This window comes from Channa argus, chromosome 24 (genome assembly GCF_033026475.1).
Source record: "Channa argus isolate prfri chromosome 24, Channa argus male v1.0, whole genome shotgun sequence".
Lineage (NCBI taxonomy): Eukaryota > Metazoa > Chordata > Actinopteri > Anabantiformes > Channidae > Channa > Channa argus.
The window spans coordinates 5,934,933-5,956,992 of NC_090220.1; the positions used below are offsets into that span (position 1 = coordinate 5,934,933).

The window sequence follows — 22,060 nt, forward strand, 5'->3', positions numbered from 1 at the left end:
CACACTGGGACATCCTGTGCTATCCAAAGACCTTTGTATTTATTTGTCTGTTAATGTGTTCTCAGAAAGTCCTCTTGATGTAATTGCTTCATATATTTTTTTTCATATATTTAATTATTCAGCACTAATAACACTGCCAAATTGATGTCAAATGAACGTATTTGATTGAAAAAAAGAAAAGAAAAACAAAACAAAACAGAGGGCGTTTGTGCAGCTTGGATGCTCATCTCAGCTGCAAGTGCAACATCACATGCGCTAGATGGTGCACTGTGTAAGTGAGCAAGTTTAGAGGGTTTGATCATTAGTAACAAAATCTGTTGCTCAGTAGCGCCGCTTGCGCTTGGCCTAGCGGCAATACCTATCAGTCTTGTGTTATTACAGCCCTCATGACCACGATACTGTCACGTTTGCAATACTAAACTGCGGAGCTTCATAGTCGGACTGCCAAAATAAAGCGCTTGCAAAAGACAAATGACTACAGCCTCTTGTAATGACCCCTGGTACCTAATGTAAAGCAAATTTGTTATTGAGCTATAAATTTCATTGTCAGATTTTGTTTTTCTTAAAATTTTGCTCGTACCATCATTCGGGATATTAAGTGAAACAATTCGGTACTTTTACTTTGCCGGAAACGTTGACAGCTGTCTAGTGTGTGTGTCTGGGGATCACTCTGCTGACTTGACAAAGCTTTGACCACGAATGAGCCAATAGGCTGTGGAAGGCAGAGTTGTCCCTGTGGCCGCCATTAAAGAAAGGAATCCATGAATTCAAATGGAAACCAACAGGAACCGAGGCTGAAATTATGATCGAAACAGTCGTCAAAATATAGGCCGATGCCAAATTTCGATAGGTTTTTACGGGATGAATTTCGTTTTTAGACTGAATTTTGCGACGGAGGAGTAAGGCAGGACGTTTTTATTTTTTTAAGCAGAGACCGTTTTGGGGCTAAGGGGGAGGGGGAGAGTTGCTTCTTTGCTCTCCTTTTCTTTTTGTTTTATAAACATTTGTCGCTTCCTTCGCTTAGTTTTAACTCTACGCTTTTGAGATGTGGACTTAAAACCACACCGGCTTTCATCGGCTTTAAGCGCCGGTGGGAAACTGCAATCGAAAGGTTGTAGAATTAACTATCTTCCAGCCAAATGTTACAAAAAATATTTCTCGTTGATTAAGCCTGCACATCTTTGAAAACACAAATCCGCAAATTGTTCTTTATTTCCCGGGAAGTGAAATGATGGAGAGTTGGATCTCGCATTGAAGAAGGATGAGTTCTTGTTTTGTACCAAACGGGGCCAGCTTGGAGGATTGCCATTCCAATCTATTCTGTCTGGTAAGAGATTTAAAACTAAAGGAAAGCAGCCATTTTTAACTAGCTGAGCAGGGGCTAAGCTAACGTTAGCCATCGAGACATCAGTTGATAGTAGCTTAGCTAGGCTTACGGCCTGTCGAGCTGACATCATTTCAGGACAAGGTATCCCACTTCGGTAATGTTACCATGCAACGTTACCCTTGTTGTAGTACTTTGTCACTTAGTTTTTTAATGACATGTCTATTAAATTTCTAAATTTGACTACCTTAGCATTTTCCTGTTCGCAAACAAAACACTCGAGATAAACGCCAATCGCTTGTTAAGCTTCACTTAACTACTTAAAACAGGACAGACCGCAAAATATATCATCTGTTAGCACGGAAAGAAATGTTGTGCATTTTGCTGCCAAAAGCACGGACTGTGTTTCCCGGTGACTTGGTTGTTGTGGCACTTTCTCCCGTTCGTCACAACACTCTGTTTATTATTAACTTGCTGTCCCGTTCTTGTTACATTTCCACTATCTTTTATCAAGTGGTGACACGTAAACCAAACACTTCATCAACTTCGGTTAGTCTTAAACTATGTCACTGAAGCTGGGACACCGTGGTGCGTCTGTTGTTAAATAGCGTTTTGTACAACACTTAAGGAGGAGCGACTGTCAGTGCCCAACTTGCATAGCTTGTTGAGAAGAGCAGACCCCCCTGTGCCTTGTGCCTTGCCCAGAATCCTCTTTTATTGCAACAAGCACACAACAAGATTGTTTGTGGTAACAGTGTTTCTTTGCAAACGTTATTTATGTAATATGTCATCATCTTGTTTGTCAGTCTTTGGACTTCATTTTGCAGTTTTCACACCAACTAGGGCACAGGCCCCAGGCTGATTATATAATGTCTGGCATGAATTTCTTGGCAATGCAAACTTCTAGGTAGCTGCATCTCTCAGTTACACGGAATGACTAGGAATTGGAAGGCAGTGTATAGTGTGCTTTTTTCATTGTCTGTATATCTTTTTGATCAGATCATGCTGTCAGCTGGGGCTAGTTGACATCACCCTAAATACTTGTGGTTGAGATTCTATCCAATTGAAGTTCACTGGTATTTTCGAAATCCCTTGTGAGATAAATAGTGCAGTGAGCTGTGTGATCCGCAGCTCCTCTAGCTAACGTGAAGGTGTTGCTTGACCGTTGAATCTCAGATCTAGCTGGATAATCAGGTACATGGTCTGAATGTGTTTGTTGTTGCAGTTAATTGGCTTGTCAGTAGGCTTAACTACAGTTTCACTTTTAGGTTAGCCATGGACTGTAAGCCACCGTCATGTGCTCATTTAGCTTCCACAGTTGGAAGTTGTTTATGTGACTTGTCAAGTGCTGAAAGGTAACTCTTACAATTATACAAGTAGATTTTTGTTGTAGTTTAAATGGCACAGAACCAATTTAGGTTGCAATGGTGGATGGATAAAGCCTCAAAGTGCATTGGCTCTAGATTTTTCCCCCTTTTCTTTTTTTTATACATCTATATAAAAACATTAATGTGGATGGGAAATGAGAGGCATTTGTGCAATGACATAGAATTTTGTGTAATTACAATATATTAAAATAGCCGTGTACCTGAGGTTGACAAAGCTTCCAATCTGTCAACCCCTTTTGAGGTAATATTTCATTGCTTCCCTCTCTCAATACTACTCTGTTGGGTTGATGTGTGTGTGCTGAACTCGTAATTACAATGTTTACAACAGCACTTGAAGGAAGCGACACTGGCTACAGTGGACAGAGGAGGTAGAGAGGCTGGTAGTTGTGGTGCTGTGCTTGTCTGGCTGACATTTTCCTGCACACAGTGAGACTAAGCATAACACCACTGCTGTTATGACTCACTTGCTGAACAGACTCCACTTTGTGGTTTATGGTGAAAGAATGGGAACACATTGTGGTGTTTTTGCCCCCCTTCATTTTTCAGTACGATACTACTTGTTGCATTATGTTTTGTTTGGTTTATGGAATTTTAAAGTTGGCCTGTTGGATAACTCGGAAAGTAATACTAGTATGTTCATATTATGCAAATATATATGAAGTTGTTTGTAGTTTAAGCTGCCATGCATTTAAGTGTTATAAGTGAGTAGGTTATAACCATTTTAAATCGTTACTGTCGTAGAGTAAACTAAAAAGAGCTGTGAACAATCAGTTCAAATGAAACTGATTGAATTTGCAATTTCTTTAACCAGAAATGCAAATCAAAATTTGTTAGTTTCATATTTGCTTTACTACAGGGTTAACTGTCAAAAGGAAGGGATGGACAACAACAGAGTCTTTGTAGAAAACGAGCATCTGCAACATGATTTGAGCAGCTTCACCTGTTGCTTGTGGCGTATACTGGAAGGCAGGAAGGCGTCTGTTTACACACGGTGTTCCCTACTGAGACCCAAAACCTTAAGCGGCCAGAGGGAAGGTGAGCAGCTGGCAGAGTCACAGGTTTTAAACCCTCCAATACACGTCACCTCAGGAAGCCATCCAGCCCATATCCAGTGGCTTTGGCCTTAGATTCCCTCTTATTGCAGCAGTGTGATTTTTGGCTTTGGCAAATGAAAGGGAAAAAAAAAACTTCTCATGATCCTCATTGCTCACATACCTGAGTGTTTACTAAGACAGAGAAAGTGGCAAAACTGCTCATTTATAGCAGCAGCCACAGTGTTTGAGGCACACTCATACACACAAACTGCACGTGTAACACAAGTTGGAAGGAAATACAAATATCTGTGGCATCCTCTGTTTTTGAACACAGCCTGCTGCTAATATATTTTCAAAGGATTGGACAGAACAACTGCAGAAGGCACATTTATCCTTGATAGAGCAGTCAGCCTCTTGGATATTGTTGATGAGGAGTGGAGTGTGTGTCTAGTCTTTGACAGAAGGGCTATTCAGCTCTGTCTCTGAGTAGCTCTGTCTCAAGCACGAGAGTATGTAAGGACAGAAGTACATTTTTTGTGTGTGTGGCAGGGAATAGATTCAGCCCACTGTTTGGCTTGATACTGTATCAAATCTTGAATAAAACACTTGCAACTTGCCACAGTGTTGCCACCAAGCAGTGTTCAACAGACCTTTATCATGTGCAGTTGACAGTTTGTATCTACTCTGATACATTTCAAGTATTTCAACAGAGACATCAAGATATTATTTTATTGTTTGTAAAGTCATAGATTGCATACACATTAAAGGTAACATATCTTTTTAAAATTAACATCAAGTGTTAAGTCTTGACCAACAGTTATGGATCAGCAGTGCAGATATTTAGCTTACTTCCTGTGTAAACAAAACCAATTCTGCTTGAAGTCTTGCTGGAAGAGATTGGTTCCATTTGCATATGAGGTTTAAAATGAACTCATGCCACTTACTGTAACTGTTAGGACTTGGTGCTGTGCTCTCTGACTTCCAAGCAGTGCAGAAGAGAGAGGAGAAATCGGTGTCAGTGAAGAAATTTTATCTCCACATTGTATAAATTGTCATTACACTTTTACTAATGTTTTCTTTTTTTTTTCTTTTTTTTTCAATGTTGTCCAACTAAATGTAAAAATTTTTTGTTGTAGCATCAGTTATTTATCAGAGTGTTTTATAGGTGATAGATACTGAGTGGTAATAACGAACAAAGTTGTCCGTTGTCTTTGCCCAATGTGCGGTAGTCAGGTCCCTGCAGGCTGTTTTTTCAGATGGTTCAACATGTTGAAGTGGTACAGAAGTGACCACAGTATTAAGAACATTAGTACATATGGTACTGTTGTTGTAAAGTACTATTAGACAAATCCTTGATTAGATGTAGTTATGACCTATCTGTGGTGAGCACAGTAAATCTTGTAAATGTTCTGCACTTATATAGCGCTTTCTACCTATTGGCACTCAAAGCACTTTACACTGCTTCTTATTCACCCATTCACACTCACAATCACACACACTCATACACCAGTGGGGGAGCTGCCCTGCAGCTGGCCAAAGCTCATCGGGAGCAACTAAGTTGGGGTTTAGTGTCTTGCTCAAGGACACTTCAACATGTGACCGGAGAAGCCACTACAAACCAACAACTGTGAGATTGGTGGACAACCGCTCTACCTTCCTGTGCCACAGTTGCCAAAACAAATATTGTGGCAGCTATTAACTTGCAAAAAATAAAGATGGCACACATTTAGCTTGAGATTCTGGATTGAGACAACATGGATTGTTGACACTGAGGTCAGGTGTAAATTTTAAATATGTACCAAATAATATCTAAGAAATTTTGGTGGAGGTTCTCAGTCATCCAGGTTTAGTTATAGGTTTGGAAATGTTTCACCACTCATCTGGATGACGAGTGAGATGTTTCCATCCAAGAAGAAAGAAGTCATGTTGACATGACTCAACCTTCGTATAATGTCTTGGAACATCTGACTGAATCTCAAGACTTTCAGCAGAGCAGAGCTTGCAGTCAGCTTTACTTATATTGTCCTCAGTTAGCTTAAAAAATCTCCAAACTGCTGACCATTTTCTGCATCTGCCAACTCCTCAGCCATTGTGAGTTTAATGTATGAGTGCGATTTCTGAAAAGTTTTACGACATAGCTGATACTGCTATTCGTATCAGGACATTTCTAGTATTCTGAATTTTATTCAGTTGCCTACTTGGCAGAGGAACGTCAACATAGATGCAAATAATCTGATAGCAACAAAGAAAGTCACATAGTTGGGTGATGACTAGATATGTAATATAAGACTCAAGTCTTCAGCTGTAGTAGACTGTTGTATTTCATCCATGCCTCAACAGTGCAATAGCAGTATTTGTTTAGCTCTAAGAGCTGCTACAGAAGCTAAATTTTAGAAATTAACAGGATTAAAGTTTCACTCCCCACAAGAAGTGGCCAGTTAATTGTGACCTGCATTAAACCTTTGTAGTGCAGCAATGGTAAAAAGCTCCATGCCGTTTCGGAAGTCAGCTGGAAAACATTGTGGCGCCACTGAATGTAAAGTTAGATATAAATCAGCAATAGTTACTGAAAAACAAATTTGAGTCCAAACCAAATAATTGTTTCCCTGTGACCAGCCTGATGCCTTGCTCTGTGTGCAGCACATAATCAGGTCTAAAAGCGTGAAACCAATATCTATGGGGAGGAGAGGCCTTTAATAAAATCTGTGGGGCACATAAGAGCAAAACCTTTTATACAGTGGAACACACAATACCTCTAGGGACTGGCTATGGTCAGTTAGATGATGTGGGGGTTCACTTGCTAATTACGTATCTGTACTACTTATGATCTAGTTTCACAGTTAACCGTTGTCGCCACCCTCCCTTTGCATTGTGTGCACAGATGTTTCCGAGCAAGATGCAGGTGTAATGTAAGACTTCTCACACTCCAGCAGGAAGAAGAAGTCTAACTGCTGCAGCTTTGCCGTTACACACAGATTTTGCCCTGCTGTTTGCACCTTGGAACTTGTTCTCAGCATGTTGAACAGCTTTTCGGTTTCTTAGAAGCCAGATTGCTAATCATGGATCGTGATCTTTTGATGATACACCCTGATATGTTGCGATGATGTCATATTTAATCTTTTTTATGCTTTTCTGACAGAAAAATTGGTTATGAAGAGCAAATGAAAAACATGCTTAATATTTATTTTTGATATAACAGTGTTTAGATAATGACTGTAATATAACAATAAATATAGCCAGGACTATTTTTAACCACAGGGTTTTTGATTATTTTTGTGCAAGCTAACAAAACAGACAGCAGTGTGTAGCATCATCTTACTCATTTGTTGATATCCAATTTTGTTCCATCTGATGCCACACTGCTCTATGTTTTGAAAGTCTCCAACATACCCCAATTCCTTAGTGCCACTATCACAATTAACACCACAAGTCTCCCAGCTTAGCCATAGTCAGGCAAAAAGCCCATTGTTCTGCTGCACTTGTTCGAGCTCAGCACCTCTGCACTTCAGTTAAGATGTCCACTGGATTAATTGGTGGAGTACACTGAGGGACAGCTTGCCAACTCAGCCTGAACTGAATAGGACTAAACGGTATGAAAATGAGCTGTCCATGTTCACAGAGATTACTTAAAATGTCTACAAGGATAGATAGAGGACCAAGATTCCCAACAAAAATAGGGATGTACGCTTTAAGGCATTGTGTGTGCATGTGTTAAGGTAGACAGGGATGTCGGTGCTTGGGTGATAAGCAGCAGTGCTAGCTAGCAGTGGAGCGTAATGCTCCTGCTTGAACACTTAATAACGCCGCTAGTGATTTACTGCCCATGAGGCTTTTTCCTGTGTGTTTTGTTCTCTCAATAAAAGCCAGACAGTTTTTATAGAAAGGCAAAGCACCCCCCCAGCACTCACCAATAATGAGGATTATGGTGGTGAGACCACATTTACTAGCATTAGTTTGTTCCTATTTGTGTTTAGAACATGTTGTTCACCATGATATTGAAAGCACCTGAAGCATAAGTACACAGCTAATTGCAGAAACAAACAGATTTTTAGGGGCAATTTGTGTTTTGTATGCAAACACAGTGGCGCTCAATTGTCCTATTTTCTGCATATCTTTCAATCTTTGCATTTCTTTCACTATTTTGTTTTTCACATTTTCACAGCCTAGGTGTCTAGCTGTCACAAGTAGTTGGTAGGTGTAGTACCCCATAAAACAGGAATAATACCTACATTTACACTCTTCTCCGAATGTTTGCTCCAAAGTGCTGAGTGCATCCTGAAACAGTGAGTGTGCACCCTAACACTCTCTTTCTCTCTCCCCCTCCCTTGTCTTGCAGGCTGACTTGACAGGGATCAAATGGAAGAGGTTTGTGTGGCAGGGTCCCACCTCCGCACCCATCCTCTTCCCAGTGACAGAGGAGGACCCCATCCTATGCAGCTTCAGCCGCTGCCTGAAGGCTGATGTGCTAAGCGTATGGCGGCGCAGTCAGCGGCAGGGTCGGAGGGAACTTTGGCTCTTCTGGTGGGGGGACGACCCCAACTTCGCCGATCTCATCCATCACGAGCTTGCAGGTGGGGGCCCCTTGGCATACACATATGGCCATACAGCTTGAAAAATAGGCATTTTGTGTGCAAGGGAGAAACGTTTTGCTGCTTTCTCGTCAAGGTCCGGGGTCAGTTATTCAGTAGAGTTCAGGTTAACAGTGCAAGTAGTGCTTCTGCCACTACTTTGTACTTGTTTATGAAAATTGGATAATTAAAAGAAGAGAGGCCGGCAGTTTTTTAATCTGAGTCACTATTCTGGCAAGAAAAACAATCTATGATTATGCCTTCTTTACCAGTGCATCTTTTGTTGGATTGACTGAAGGTTATATTGTTGTAAGAGTGATGGCTGTAAAATATAATGGAAAGTGTAGCTGCTTGGAGCTTTTGTAACAGGGAGTTGTACATAAATCACTGTCAAGATACATTAATGGATGTACATTGAAAAATGATACAGAATTCACTGCTTCATTGACATGTAGACACAAGGGAGATGCCCTGTAAGTTAGAGCTTCAGGGATATGTTAAAATCTGTATAATCTAATACCTCTTCAATACCTCTTCTGGCTGATCAGCAAGAAAGCAGGGCTTGTAGTGCCAACACCTGTAGGGGAACTCTGTCTCATTATTGCACGTGTGTCTGATAGAAAGTTATCGTATTTAAGTTACCACAGCCCTGCAGCAGATGAAGCAGCACTTTGCTTCTTGCAAAGCAGAACAAGTAGGCTGGTCACATCGACATAATGGTTGTGACCACAGGATGAACAAGAAAGGTAGACGGGTAAGACACTAAGCTTTGTCCTATCATAAAATGAGCAAGAAAATACGTGCAGGTGCAGCCATGCAGAAATGAAACAAATGCATCGGCCTCCACTTTATTCATTTCCCTTTTCAGTAACGTTAGAGGTGGAAGTTGGGGAAAAAGGCCGTCTTTCTTCATCCTCTTTGCTATGTAGATTGAACTTTGGAGCCAGAGTCAACTGTGACCCTTCTTCATTATGAGACATTGTGCCTGAAATTGCCCCACAATGGCAGCTCAAGGCTACTTTGGGCAGCTCATTGAAGCCAAACGGGTTCTCATAATAACCTAAAGCTTGCTGGCTTCAGACCTCTAATGGAGTGTGCTACATTTCAAGTAGAAGGCAGTTGTATGGAGAGTCTATATTTGGACATTGTTAGGGTCACTGCTATGTTCCTAAACAGATTAGGAGGCTATTAGGTATATATTTCAAGAGATTGAAACTGAATAATTAGTGGATCCGTGCTACATATTTATTCGAAGGAACACAAATTGATGAAGATTGATGTGGCTCTTGACAGGTCTTGTTTTAAGTAGTGTTGCTAAAATTTTTGAAAATGTGCCATGGTGTAGCGCTTTTCTCCTTCCATAGCCCCATAGACAAAAACTTGCATTCTGAGCCCCTGATAAGTTGTTTTCATATTCTCCTCTCCCCGTGTTCCACAAGTGTTTTGCACCCTGTCTCAATGCTGTATCGGTGTGAATGGTTCCCATATGGGTGGTGTCCTAATCTGTTTCCTGTTTAGGAAGTTGCTGCTCCCTTCTCTCTTGTGGAACATTTCTTCCTTCTCCTTCTTTCCCCCTGCTGTAGCTGCTGTGGGACTTTGCCAGTGAAATGAAGCGTAGCAGCCTCTCTAGATGAAGCTGCATCTGCTGATCAGTCTGTTTAGGATGGTGTGTCCTGAGACCTAATAACACAGCTGAGACATGGATGAAGAAATGTCAGGATCTGTTTAGATGGCTTTACCTGTATCTGTGCTGCTGTCTGGTTCACTAGGAGTGGATGCTACTGGTTTCTTTTAGAAATGGCACCGGATTTAACTTCCTACTTGTAAGCACCTAGATTCTGATTGGTTTTGACTCTCACCAATTTAATGGAAATAACTGAGATGCCAAATGAATGCTGAAAGAAGAGAAAACTATTGGTTTTCTGTGTTTTGAGCACCAGGATTGAAGAGCGTTGCTCTGTCAGCTTGTTTGCATGTGTGTATCCCAGTAAGTAGAATGGTGATTGATGGCCTGGTCTCTCCTGAGTGCTCTGTCTATGGAAGTGTAAATTGACAAATACCAGCTAGCATTGGCAGCGTAGACAGTGACACGGCCAGCCCAACTTTTGCACCCAACTGGAACGTTGGAACGGTTGCCTTACAACTGCCACACTTTTTTTGCCACTTGTTCAAGATATTATAGTTTGCCTTGCATCCTAGCCATTTTTGGGTAATTTCTAAAGATTTCTTTTCGTTTTGTGTTTTCAGCCTCTTTTAAGTCTTTAGTGCAATGTTGGCGGTAAACATGAAAATCCGCTCTTTTCCTTTCATTTCGGCAGCTGAAATGACGCCCCCCCCATCCTCATTAGATTAGCGTCCTGTGAAAGTCTTTTAATTTTGAGCAAGTGCCATTTCTGTATACCAGTGTGCCAGTAATCCTTTCTCTCCAGGGAGATGAGGGGAGAAGGAGTGAGCTAGAGAGATGAGAGTAGTGAAGGGCGGAAAACTTCAGGGATCTTTTTAACGTCTGACACTTAATCACCATTGAAGGAATGTAAGAGTAACAAACCACCAAGCTCCTTTTCTACACTGTTGGACAACCTGCCTTGCTTGTAAAACAAGAAAACCAATTCTAATCTTCCCCTAACCATGCTCAGAAATAATTGTTAAACAGATATCACTGCTGAAATAAACTGCCTGCTTGCCTCCCCCTCCCTTTATTTGAATATAGGCATGTAGTCTTATGCAAATGCAATGCTCCCTTCTTTATCCTTTACCCTCCAAAAGCGGGTGGAGTCTCCTGACCAGGGGCATCCAAAGCAAAAGATAAATGGCTGCCGTTTCCTCCTCTCAAAGACTTCCTAATCTTTTTTGCATAGAAATTAGGAATGGATGTCTGTATGTCAAGGTAATTGCTCAGTGGTACATTTCTTCTCCTTCACAAGTTATAACTAGTTTGCCCTCAAGTCCCTTTGGGGCAGCCAGTGCAGCCCGTGTGTTTACATGCACTTAACTAACCAGGTAAAATCGATTTTCTTGGGAAAGCTGGTTTCTTAACTGGCCTGTAAACAGGAATGCTAGTTTTCGCAAATAGGGTATGAGACTAAGAAAACGTTGTTTCACCAGGTAGATTTCTCTTGGAGAACGCTGATTTCTCTGCCGTGTGTGTGCATAACCAGGTTTCTAATCCGCTTTCTCCAAAATCACATGTGCATAACAAAAGCAACCAGGCAAGCAGCTGAGTAAAAGGCTAAATGAAGGAGAGATCAGTACGCAGCAAAGCCACCTCATTTTTTATTTAAAATCTGACAAAAATTAAACTGACACAAAGTGCTTCGCAGAAGTCCAAAATAAGTATTGTTCCATGAGAAATCAAATTACTTATCTGCCGTGTGTATATGGTGATTTTCAGTTACTAGATTTCTCAAGTGCATGTAAAATCTGTACATTTACCCAACACACTACGGGAGATTGCACAATTCAAAAAAAAGTTTTTGTAAACAGCACATGAGATCCATGCATCTAGCGAAAACCAAAAGGTGTTTTCACCCGACTACAACGGCAATGTGCTCCACTCATGAGCTAACGCAAATAAAACAAACTTGCTTGCTGAATAAAGTTGGGATAATAATAATAATTCTCACATACACCGCAGATGTCAGAATTCCAGTGCAAGTATGAAATGGGCTTAAGTAACCTGCTTAATTAAGTGTGTGAAAACGCAGTCAGTGTGGAACCACCTTCCCCTCTTGGAGGTTTCTTATCTTTCAGTTGACTCAGCTCCACGTGACTTGACATTGGTCTGCAAAATGTTGCAACCAATCTTTATGTGCATGATTACGTTAAATGTGGAAAAAATTGAGAACAATGTAGAGATTTTTGGAATTGTCTAATTTGACCAATAGGTTTAATTTTTGTATTGGTCTTTTGAATGCAGGTATGTGGAACATTCATTACTGAGGTAGATGGCTGGCATTGTTGTGGGGGGAAAAAACATAAGATGAACTGGTAATCAGCTGCCCTCAACAGGTTATCAGTAAGCCATCACCACTTTGCTCTCTGGAGCACATATGCCCATTTTCTTTAGTGAATGCTGGGTCAGATCTCTAAAGAACGAGAGAAATAGGAAGAGGATTGCGTTTAGAAATGCTTATCTCTTCAACCAGGTGGTGATAAACAACATTGCTTGGTATCCATCCAGTGACTGCACAAATGAAAGCTCAATGTAGCAGCATTCAGTAAGCTTTTTTCACAGGATCTTCTGACAATCTTGTTTGTTGCTGCTGGTATGCAGTAATTCTTGGAATTTTATTCAGCTTTGCCAAGTTCATAGGATTTTTTTATTGTTCATTTGACCATTGCCATCTTTGCATATTTGAATCAAAGGTGAAATAAAAACAACTTTCTCTGCACCTCAGGGCAGAATATCCAGTGCCAAATGACATATTTCAGGGGTCTGTGTGTGCTGTGTTAGCTGAAAGTTTAACTTTTTTATTTTTATCTTTTTTACAGGTCAGCTTTTTCTGTCCTGTCTTCTGTGAAATAATGTCTCATAACTACAATGACTGAATTTCCCTCATATCTGTAAGAGACCTTTTGAAATGCTTCCTGCAGTTTACAGAAGCTTGTTAATGACAAGATCATTATGCTTGTCATTTAAATATCAAAATATCTTTTAAAGTTATGGTAAATAGTCGCTTATATAGTGGTTTTATCCAAAGCACTTTACAATGTTGATTCCCATTCACACACACACACACACTCACTCACACTGATGGCGGTTGCTGCCATGCAAGGTGCTCACCTGACCCACCAGGAACAACTTGGGGGTTCAGTGTCTTGCCCAAGGACACTTCGACATGTAGCAGGGAGCAGGGATCGAACCACTGACCCTGTGGTCCATGGACGACTGCCTATACAAACTGAGCTACACTCTAAAGTTATGTCTTTAAGTGCCTTCAATGCTGTTGTCAAAACATTGGCCTTTATAAAGAGTCACTGACCTGGGTAAAAATGTAATCTGCTATTGATTTAGTGTAAAATGCACTATGTTTGTCAATGTTTTAATTTGTTAAAACTCTGCAGTGGCATTTAGGAACTCTAAAGAGTAAATGATACTGATACTGATACTTTTAGAAATCTGGGACGGCTGTAGCTCATTTGGTAAGGCAGTCGTTCGTGGACCACTGACCCTGTGGTCTGCGGTTTGATTCCCAGTCCCTCCTGGCTATGTATTGAAGTGTGGCAGCTTCTGCCATCAGTGTGCGTGTGTGTGTGCCTGTGTTGGTGAATGAGAAGAAACACTGTAAGGTGCTTTGTATAAAAGCACTATATAAGCGGCCATTTACCAAAATTCGATCTTTTCCACATGTGACTGGTGCTGCTGTAGCCTTTTAAAACAACTTTATAAGTTGATTTATTGGTTGTGAGGCACGTGGTAAGTTTCAAACTCGCCTGTTTCCGAGTACATATATTTTGTTAGACAAGTTTTTGAGTTTTAATAAATCTAATAAATTATGTCTATTTGATTGGTGCTACTCCTATGCAGCCAGCCTTTTTTTCTTGTCTCCCTCTGCTTGTTTCCATCAGCTGGAAACCCATCATTGCTAACATGTGTTTGTTTTTCCCAGGGGCCTGTACCTAAAAACTTGTCTGTAATGTTGCTGTAATCTGCATGACTTGACTGGGGAAATGTAGGATCACATTTGCCTATAACAGAACCATATTTTTTATGCAAAATGTCAAATAATCTGTTATGTGAATGTCTGACTCTGCGCTTGCAATCCTATTTTAAAGAGTGAAATAGTCTATTTGCTCTCTTGGATTGTGACAGGACAAAAAAAAAATCAGTCCCACAGTGATGCAAGGCCTATTGTGAGCACTGCAGCCCAGTGGATGCCCCAGGCAAGGATTCTGAAAGGAGAAATGCCACTCACTCTTAAGGATTTCCAAATGTTATTGACTTGGACAGCCTGTAAAAGTAAAATACAATATTTTAAATGTGTACATATGTTTAGTTATCTTCTTCTTCTTCTTCTTCTTTTCCTTTCGGCTGTTCCCTTTCAGGGGTCACCACAGTGAATCATATGCCTCCATCTAACCCTGTCCTCTGCATCCTCTTCTCTCACACCAACTAACTTCATGTCTTCTCTCACTACTGGATGCTGTAATGTTATGAGTAAAAAATTCCAGAACATGAAGTTTTGACAATGGGTTATACAATTAGAAAAAGTAAGACAGATTTCTGGAATGGCAGTTTTCTGTGAGAACCATATTTTGTCGTTAATCGATCTAATTAAAGTGGATTTTTACCAAACAACCCTGAAATGCCGACCCGCGAATGTTAGTTGAGATTACACACTGAATTCACAAAGTTGCTGATGTATATCAGAGATGATAAGTCAGTAATGCACTTGGATAACCTTGGCTTAAAATTTATTCTTTTCTTCAAAAAGGGTTGTAAATATCTGTGCAATACAGAGAATGATGAATAGATAAAGCCTGACCAGTCTTTAGGAAGAAAAAGTAGAGGAGGCCGATGGCTTTTGTGCTTGGGGATCAATTTTCCAGAGCTAAGCTCCTGTGAGCCACCCTCCGCTTTCACTGCTTTCTACTGCTTTCTACTGCTCCATCTCCCACTCCTGCTCTCTCTGATAGATCTCTGTTGGCTGGCACAGTGCAGGAACTCGGCCATGCATGCAGCTCTGGCTCATGGGTGCAATCTCTCTTTCTTTTCTCTCTATCCATCTCTCTTTTGCCTCTATGTTTAAGAAATATTCATTAATTAGTAATGGAGACTTTAGCGAGTACTACTGTTTTTCTCTCCCATTCCTTGCATATAAGGAGGAAAAAGAGGAAACGGTAGATGAGAGGAGAAAACTTCTGGCCAGAGTTGGTAGAATCCCCCTGAGCACAGTCGATCACAAGGCATTAATCCTGCTGTTTAATGACCGACTGATGCTCTAATTGCTTATACACAGACGAGTAACTGGGTGGAGAGACCACCTCTAAAAATGGTATCCTCGGCTTTTACTAAACTTGTCAAATTTTTATTAGTTTATATAGACCCCAGAAAGAAATAGGTGCCATTTTGTGATTTTTAATTATTATTATTATTTTTTTAAATTTTTGTTGGTTTTAGAAGGGGACAACTGCTGCAGTATATTGCATTGTTATACAAATTGCATTTTTGTGCACTTTGTGTTTCCCTTGCTAGAGGTAGATGTGAGTATTCTTAGTAGAGCTATTGTACACCAGCTTAAGAGCTCCTATAAAGGTCAACTCATCAGGGCCTGCTGTACATGAAGCAGAGATATGAAAGTGTCCTAACTATCAGCTGAGCTCATAAATCTTTGTTTAAATGAGGCCACTCATTGTTTGACCTGTGTACTGACCGCTGTGAACAATGGTTATCAACAAGCTGAAATGTATAGGTCACAGCTGTAATAGAAAATGTAACAGCAGATGCTTTTGATGTGTTTAACTTGTGCACCTAAGTGTTCATTATGCAGGACTCTCAAGATTATCTCTAGGGGTACTGAGATTCTTTGAGCTTCATTAATACACCTTGGTTTTAAACAGCATGAAGTCTCCCAATTCATTTAAATTGCTTATATGACATGCCATTTTTGTTTTAATCTGTTAAAGCAATGAACTGCAACGGCAACAATTTAAAAAGTTGTGACCTTAATGTTGTGTACACTGAGTTTTGACAGAGCGTTATCCAACGATTTTTGGGATTTTGCTATACAATGTTTTTTGTTGTTTTTTTTTTTGCAACTTTTACATTTCTAGAGCACCAATACCATGTACAACATCTAATTCAAACATAAGATTATCCATTCATTGTTGCTTTTTCTGGTGATAGTCATATATGTTTGGCTGGTCCAGCTGTCATTGGATGAGAGGCAGGTTAAATATTGAAGAAATCGCTGGGTTTTCACAGCGTTGACACGCACGCATGGATAGACAGACAGACAGACAGACAACCGTTAATGCTCACACTCACACCTAGACACAGTTTAGACTCCCCAATTAACTTAACTGTGGACTGTGGTAGGAAACCTATGGGGGCCTAGGAAGAATATGCAAACTTGTGTGTCCATGTATATGTGCAGAAGAGCTAAGCCACACTGTAAGAGGAAGAACAAACACTGAGATAATAACCTGCACCTTACACACTAAAACCATCACTCACTTGTGTTTTCAAGTGACAGTAAAATGCCACAAGTCCTTACAAATTGAGAACTGATTTCGAATCCGCATCTCTAATTACCTTTTAACACCTAAATAGCTTCAAATTAGCACACTCTAATTTTCAGTCACATACTGTATGTGACAGAAATGTTCACACTGTAGAACCATGTTATCATTATGTGCTATACTTCAAAACTGCATGTGTGCAGGAATAGTAGTAAAGCAGTGGTGCTGGACATTATGAAGATATTTGATCACAGCATCACTGTGAATAAATCACAGCCATGCATCATGCAAGGTGAGCACCTTGCATGGCAGCCACCGCCATCGGTGTGTAAGTGTGTGTGTGAATGGGTGAATGGGAAGCAACATTGTAAAGTGCTTTGGATAAAAGCGCTATATAAGCGACTATTTAACCAATTTTTTCAAGTGTAACTGACTGTGAATATTGTTACAAATTGATCTTCATTTATTAAATGGCACCTTTTTTTTGAGTTGTTATTTGAGTTTTATTTAGTTGAAGTTTTACATTAATCACAAGCTTTGTAATTGTTCTAAGCAATCCATTTATTCATTATTCAGTAACTTGATGCTGTCTGCAATCAACATGGTATGACATGTTTGTTACGGTGTGCATCCAATTATCACTGCCTTTCAGTTGATTATATGCACAATATCTGCATTTAGATTGTCTGGGTAGATTCAACCTTTTTTTTTTTTTTTTTTTTTTTTTTTTGCAGGAGTAATGTTAGAAAGCCTAATGGGTTTCTCTGAATGACCTGGGAAGAGGGGAAAAAACATGTCTAATGATTATGTTTGTATATAGCAGGAAGAGAGAAGGTGGACAGATGATTGTCCCCCCTCCTTTGCTGAACCCACTCTGTGTTACCCTTTCAATAAGGCCAATGCCACTGAATGTGGGGATTCAGATTTCAAAAACAGAAATCCAAATCTGGCTTTGTTTTGACTTTTAATATCATATAGCTATTTCTAGGGAGTGAGTGCCACATTGTTTACATTGTAACAAATGCTAGATTTTGACTTGAATGGTGCTTCTCTCTTCCTCTGAAGGAGGAAATGTAGCAGCAGGCAAGACATGGTGTACATAAGGTTATTGGGAGCACTTGATGTAAAGCAGATAAGGGCAGATGTGGTCTTGGCAGAAGGAAGCAGACACCGGAGCTATGGTATTTGATGTAAAAACATGTTAAGGGAGGTTAGCAAGTTTTTATTTATTTATTTCCCCCCCAATATTAGTAGCGGGCTAAAGTAGGACTACAGGTTTAACTGGAAAATGGAAGCTATTTGGATGTCTCACATTAGATTTGAGGCCTGCTGCTCTCCTCATATTCCCATCTTTTAGACATTATCTGTCACACTGATCTGTCTCTTCAGCATTAGGTTTTGGCCTAAATTCTATTTTTCTTTTTTCCCCTTTGTCCTTTCTCTTAATCTGCTGTCAGTGCTTTAGTGGGATGGCTGTCTTTATGTGTCGATTTTTCTTTTCTTTTTTGTTGTCTTGCCTGCTGTATCTCTTAGGATGGCCAGACCAGGTGATGCGTCAATCAAAACAGAAAAAATGTGCTTAATCCCCCTTTTTTTTTATTTATTTTTTTTTTTTGCACCCACATTATCTAGAACCTTAAATTGCTTTTTAATATTATTGATTTATTTTTACTTGTAATTTTGTAATTTAAAAAACTTGTAATTGTTAATGGGGAAATTGCTGTTTTCCCTATTTTAACCTGTCTTTGATCTGTCTTTAAGCGTTCCTGATTTTATCCATCAAGATGTGTGTGCACTTGATGAATTAGTTTGTTCCCTTGAAACTCATCTGGCATGTAGCCCCTTTGGCATCTAGCCCTATGTTGTTTTCCTTTGGTGGAATGTATTGTTGTAAAGGCTATAATAATATAACTTCTGCATCAAGTAGCACTGTGGCCTTTCAAATTTGATTTAATGGGGTTATGGAGGCTCTCTCTCTTTTTTTTTTAATTGTTCCTGAAATTAGACGTGATACTCCTACTTAAAGAAAAAAACTTCTAAAATAGCATAACTGCAGCATATAATGGGGGAAATTATATCTCTTTAACATCTCCCTACATGCTTTTCAGACTTGCCAGCCTGGCACAGGGCTCATGATGTGCCTCTTGTCGAAGGAAGGAAATCAGCGTAATGCCTTCTTTTGGTTCCCTTAAAATCATCTGAATATAAACTTAATCTTATCACAAAAGTAAGAGTTTGCTTAATTATTTATTTAATTCTGGTTAAATGGCTTTTGGGATGGCTAGCTCTCACAGAATGAGGGTCCCACTCTATTTATTTTGTCTGTTCTCAAGCACAGACAACGCACTTGGGAAGATGTTTGCTGGAGAGTTGACTGAAAGGAGCTTAAGTACTGTAAGATGTGAGCAATGGCTGTTAATGAAATTAGACAGGCATTCAGGCCAGTGCAAAATGTGATTCAGAAAGCAACTCTGCTCTCAGTTTAACAGTACATTTATTCACCACGCCTGGTAGAGTTTGATATGTTTAATATGTAAGTTTGGTATGCAAATAACTTTATTGCTGTGAATCTAACACTGTCTAATTACAGGTTCTTTGCAGGTGTAGAACAGAAACTCAAAAAGGAGAGTTAGTGGGCTGTCTCTCATTTCCATATCACTGAAGTAACAGGGCTACCTTGCTTTATTATCATTTCATCGTCTTTACCTGTTGTGGATGCCAATACTCCAGCTTGTTGACTGGCAAAGCTCATATGTGCAGGCATTCCCAAGGCAATGTTGAAGGCAGAGAAAGCACTTATTTTGATTTAGGGGAATGAATGAATGAATGAATGAATGAATGAATGAATGAATGAATGAATAAATAAATAAATAAATAAATAAATAAATAAATAAATAAATATTTTTTTTCATTAACCCTGTTAAAATAAATTTTTTATTAATTCAATATATCGCCCTCTATTATATTCAGGTTAAAGCCTATTCTCCACACTAAAAGCCCAAAAGAAAAGGTAGCAGTTTCAGTATGTGCTATAATCTGTCCAAGAAGATATGGTATTTATACATTTTATGCTGTAAGTGTTTGAGCAATAATATGTTTCCACATGTGCACTTTGTTTTATGCTGTGTCACTCACTGATTTGCAGATGACAGAAAATGTTGGTTTTCCCCACAGAACTGAAAACAAAACAGCCGCACTATTGAACTATAAATTTGTGTATGGTTGCACTCCTCATCTCTGGTATTAAAACTCGATATGTGGAAGACCAAACCTGAAACCTCCAAAGCCTTCAAGCCGGCAGCAGCAGGTTTCTGGGTTCCAGATGTCAATCTAGATATGCCTTACTGTTTTGCATTGAACGGAAATGTGAAATTTCTGTATTGCAGTGTTCAACAATAACTGACATGTCCTTGTAAATGACTTGTGATGCTCATCAAAGAGTTGTCTTGGTATAATTCTCAATAGGTAATTATTGTGTATTAGGTGAGTGCACCTAAGGCCCTACTTTGATCAACACGTGTCATTAGTCCATATAGTTGCTCTCCGCTTCGTCTAGGCTTATTAACAGTGTTGTCTACCTGTAATTGCAAGGTGAATCATAATTTAATCTAAAGGGGTGTGTTTAGTCTTTGTCATTGTGTTCTCAAGGCTGCAACAGTATACATTCATATTTAGGCTGCCATTCTTCTCCTGTAATATCCTTTAATGAAAGTTAGTGTTCTGAAAAACAGCAAACAAACACTTGATGTTGCTGCTTAAAAGAAATAAGACAGACTTCTTTATTAATAACTATTTTCCCTGTAGTGTAAGTAAAATGTGGTTATAAAATAAACATGATTTCAAAGTTCGATATTGTAGATCCAGTGTGACTGTAGGTTTATTGTGGCCTTATTATTAAAAACTAATAAATATCTCTAATGAAGGCTGTGCCTTCTGATCAAGTGTAAGGCTGTTTAATGCTACAAGCCGCAACAGCAACACACACTGTTCCTGCTGTAATTATAAATTGAGTTTTTGTATTGTTAAGATTGTCACCGTTTGCTCTTGAAGGTTCTTACTGTTTGAAAGAAAAATGGCGTAAATTCTAAGCTTTTTTTAACTAATCTCATCTTTTTCTGTTTCTCTCTTTTTTTTTTTTTTTTTCCTCTAGCTGAGGATGATGGGCTGTGGGAGAATGGCCTTTCTTACGAGTGTCGCACGCTGCTGTTCAAAGCCATCCACAACTTGCTGGAGCGCTGCCTTATGAATCGCAGCTTCGTCCGTATCGGAAAGTGGTTTGTCAAACCCTATGAGAAGGACGAGAAGCCCATCAACAAGAGGTAGACTGGCGCCACTTGTTCTGTTGAGTTCTTGTCCAGGTCAACATTCCTGTATGGCAGTGTTCTCCATTGGCACCTACACTATGAAAATTGAGATTTTTGGCCTTTTAAATTTGCTCTTCCAGACATGTCCCCTGTTGCTGGTTGTGACGTGGTTTGGTGCCGCTCAGTGGGCTGAGTATTGCTGCAGTAGACATAAAGTTGCATTTTTTTATGTTAAGTGTACAGGCTATGAAAGTGACAAATTTATTTGGGGATCTGTTATGAGGTTAGATATGACAGACCAGAATTTACAAAAAAAAAGAATGCAAAATAACTGATAAAATCTAGCAAGGATCACAATTATAAAATTAAAAGACAGAGATATGTGTACGTGATCCATAAGTAACTGACAATTTACTTCAGAAGTATTTTTACATCCCGTACAGTTTTTTGATTTTAGACAGGCAAGAATACCAGGGTAGAATGGTCTCTGCTTTCTCATCATGCATCCTTGCTACTGATAGTTCCATTTAAATTGTACATTGATAAGCATGGATGTCCCGATAGAAGTACTTACATTTGAGTACATACTGATACTGAATAAAAATGAGTATTAAACTGTTTTGCTTCTAGTATGAACTGCTGGACAGACCTCACTGATTCACTGCAGTTAAGCAAATCCTGTGAGAATGCAAATTCTTGCAAGTTCTTCTGCCAAAACAAATGTGGTGGTGGCTAATGTTTTATAAACAAAGCATATCTCGCTAAAAAGAACAAAAAGTAAAGAAAAAGACAAAGCACAGATTTAGAGTGAGATCCTGGATGGAGAGGTGTGGACAACACAAAATGTTGAGTCAGGAAAATTTGAGGTAAAATAACAACAAAGCAAACAGCAAGTAAAGTTCTAGTTACTGTATATAAACCCTTGTTGCAGATGTCAGTTGCAAATATTAAACAATTTAAAAATATTCTTGAGTATGGCTGTTAGTAACCAGATGATAAGACTTTAGCCAACCAAAGATTGCATTTCGGCTTTACTTGTGTCATCATCAGGTATTTTCGAACCGCTTTAAAACACTGACTTTTTTCCCACCTCTCCGACCTGCACAGATTAACGTGGTAATGGGAGCAGTATCTGAGAAGTTTTATGCGTCTGAGTAAAAGAGCATCTACAATCCCATTAAATCAGTGCTTATCAATAAGTTGATTGGTCAATGTGATGTAGTTGGAAGGTGGGATTGAAATGGAAAGGAAAGGAAAACAA

The 22,060-nt window shown here is 39.5% G+C and overlaps 1 protein-coding gene across 2 annotated transcripts in view; it reads left to right on the forward strand.

The window, feature by feature from the left end:
- Positions 1–714: 714 nt before the first annotated feature.
- med13a (mediator complex subunit 13a) overlaps positions 715–22,060 on the forward strand; it is a 67,547-nt gene continuing 46,201 nt past the window's right edge. The window contains exons 1-3 of one of the 2 annotated variants that reach the window (XM_067493987.1): positions 715–1,327; positions 8,083–8,317; positions 20,646–20,814. In XM_067493987.1, coding sequence (XP_067350088.1) covers positions 1,262–1,327; positions 8,083–8,317; positions 20,646–20,814 — 470 coding nt within the window. In that variant the 5' untranslated portion in view covers positions 715–1,261. Of the gene's footprint in view, positions 1,328–8,082; positions 8,318–20,645; positions 20,815–22,060 lie in introns of those variants that run through there. The other variant, XM_067493989.1, reaches the window with a different exon arrangement.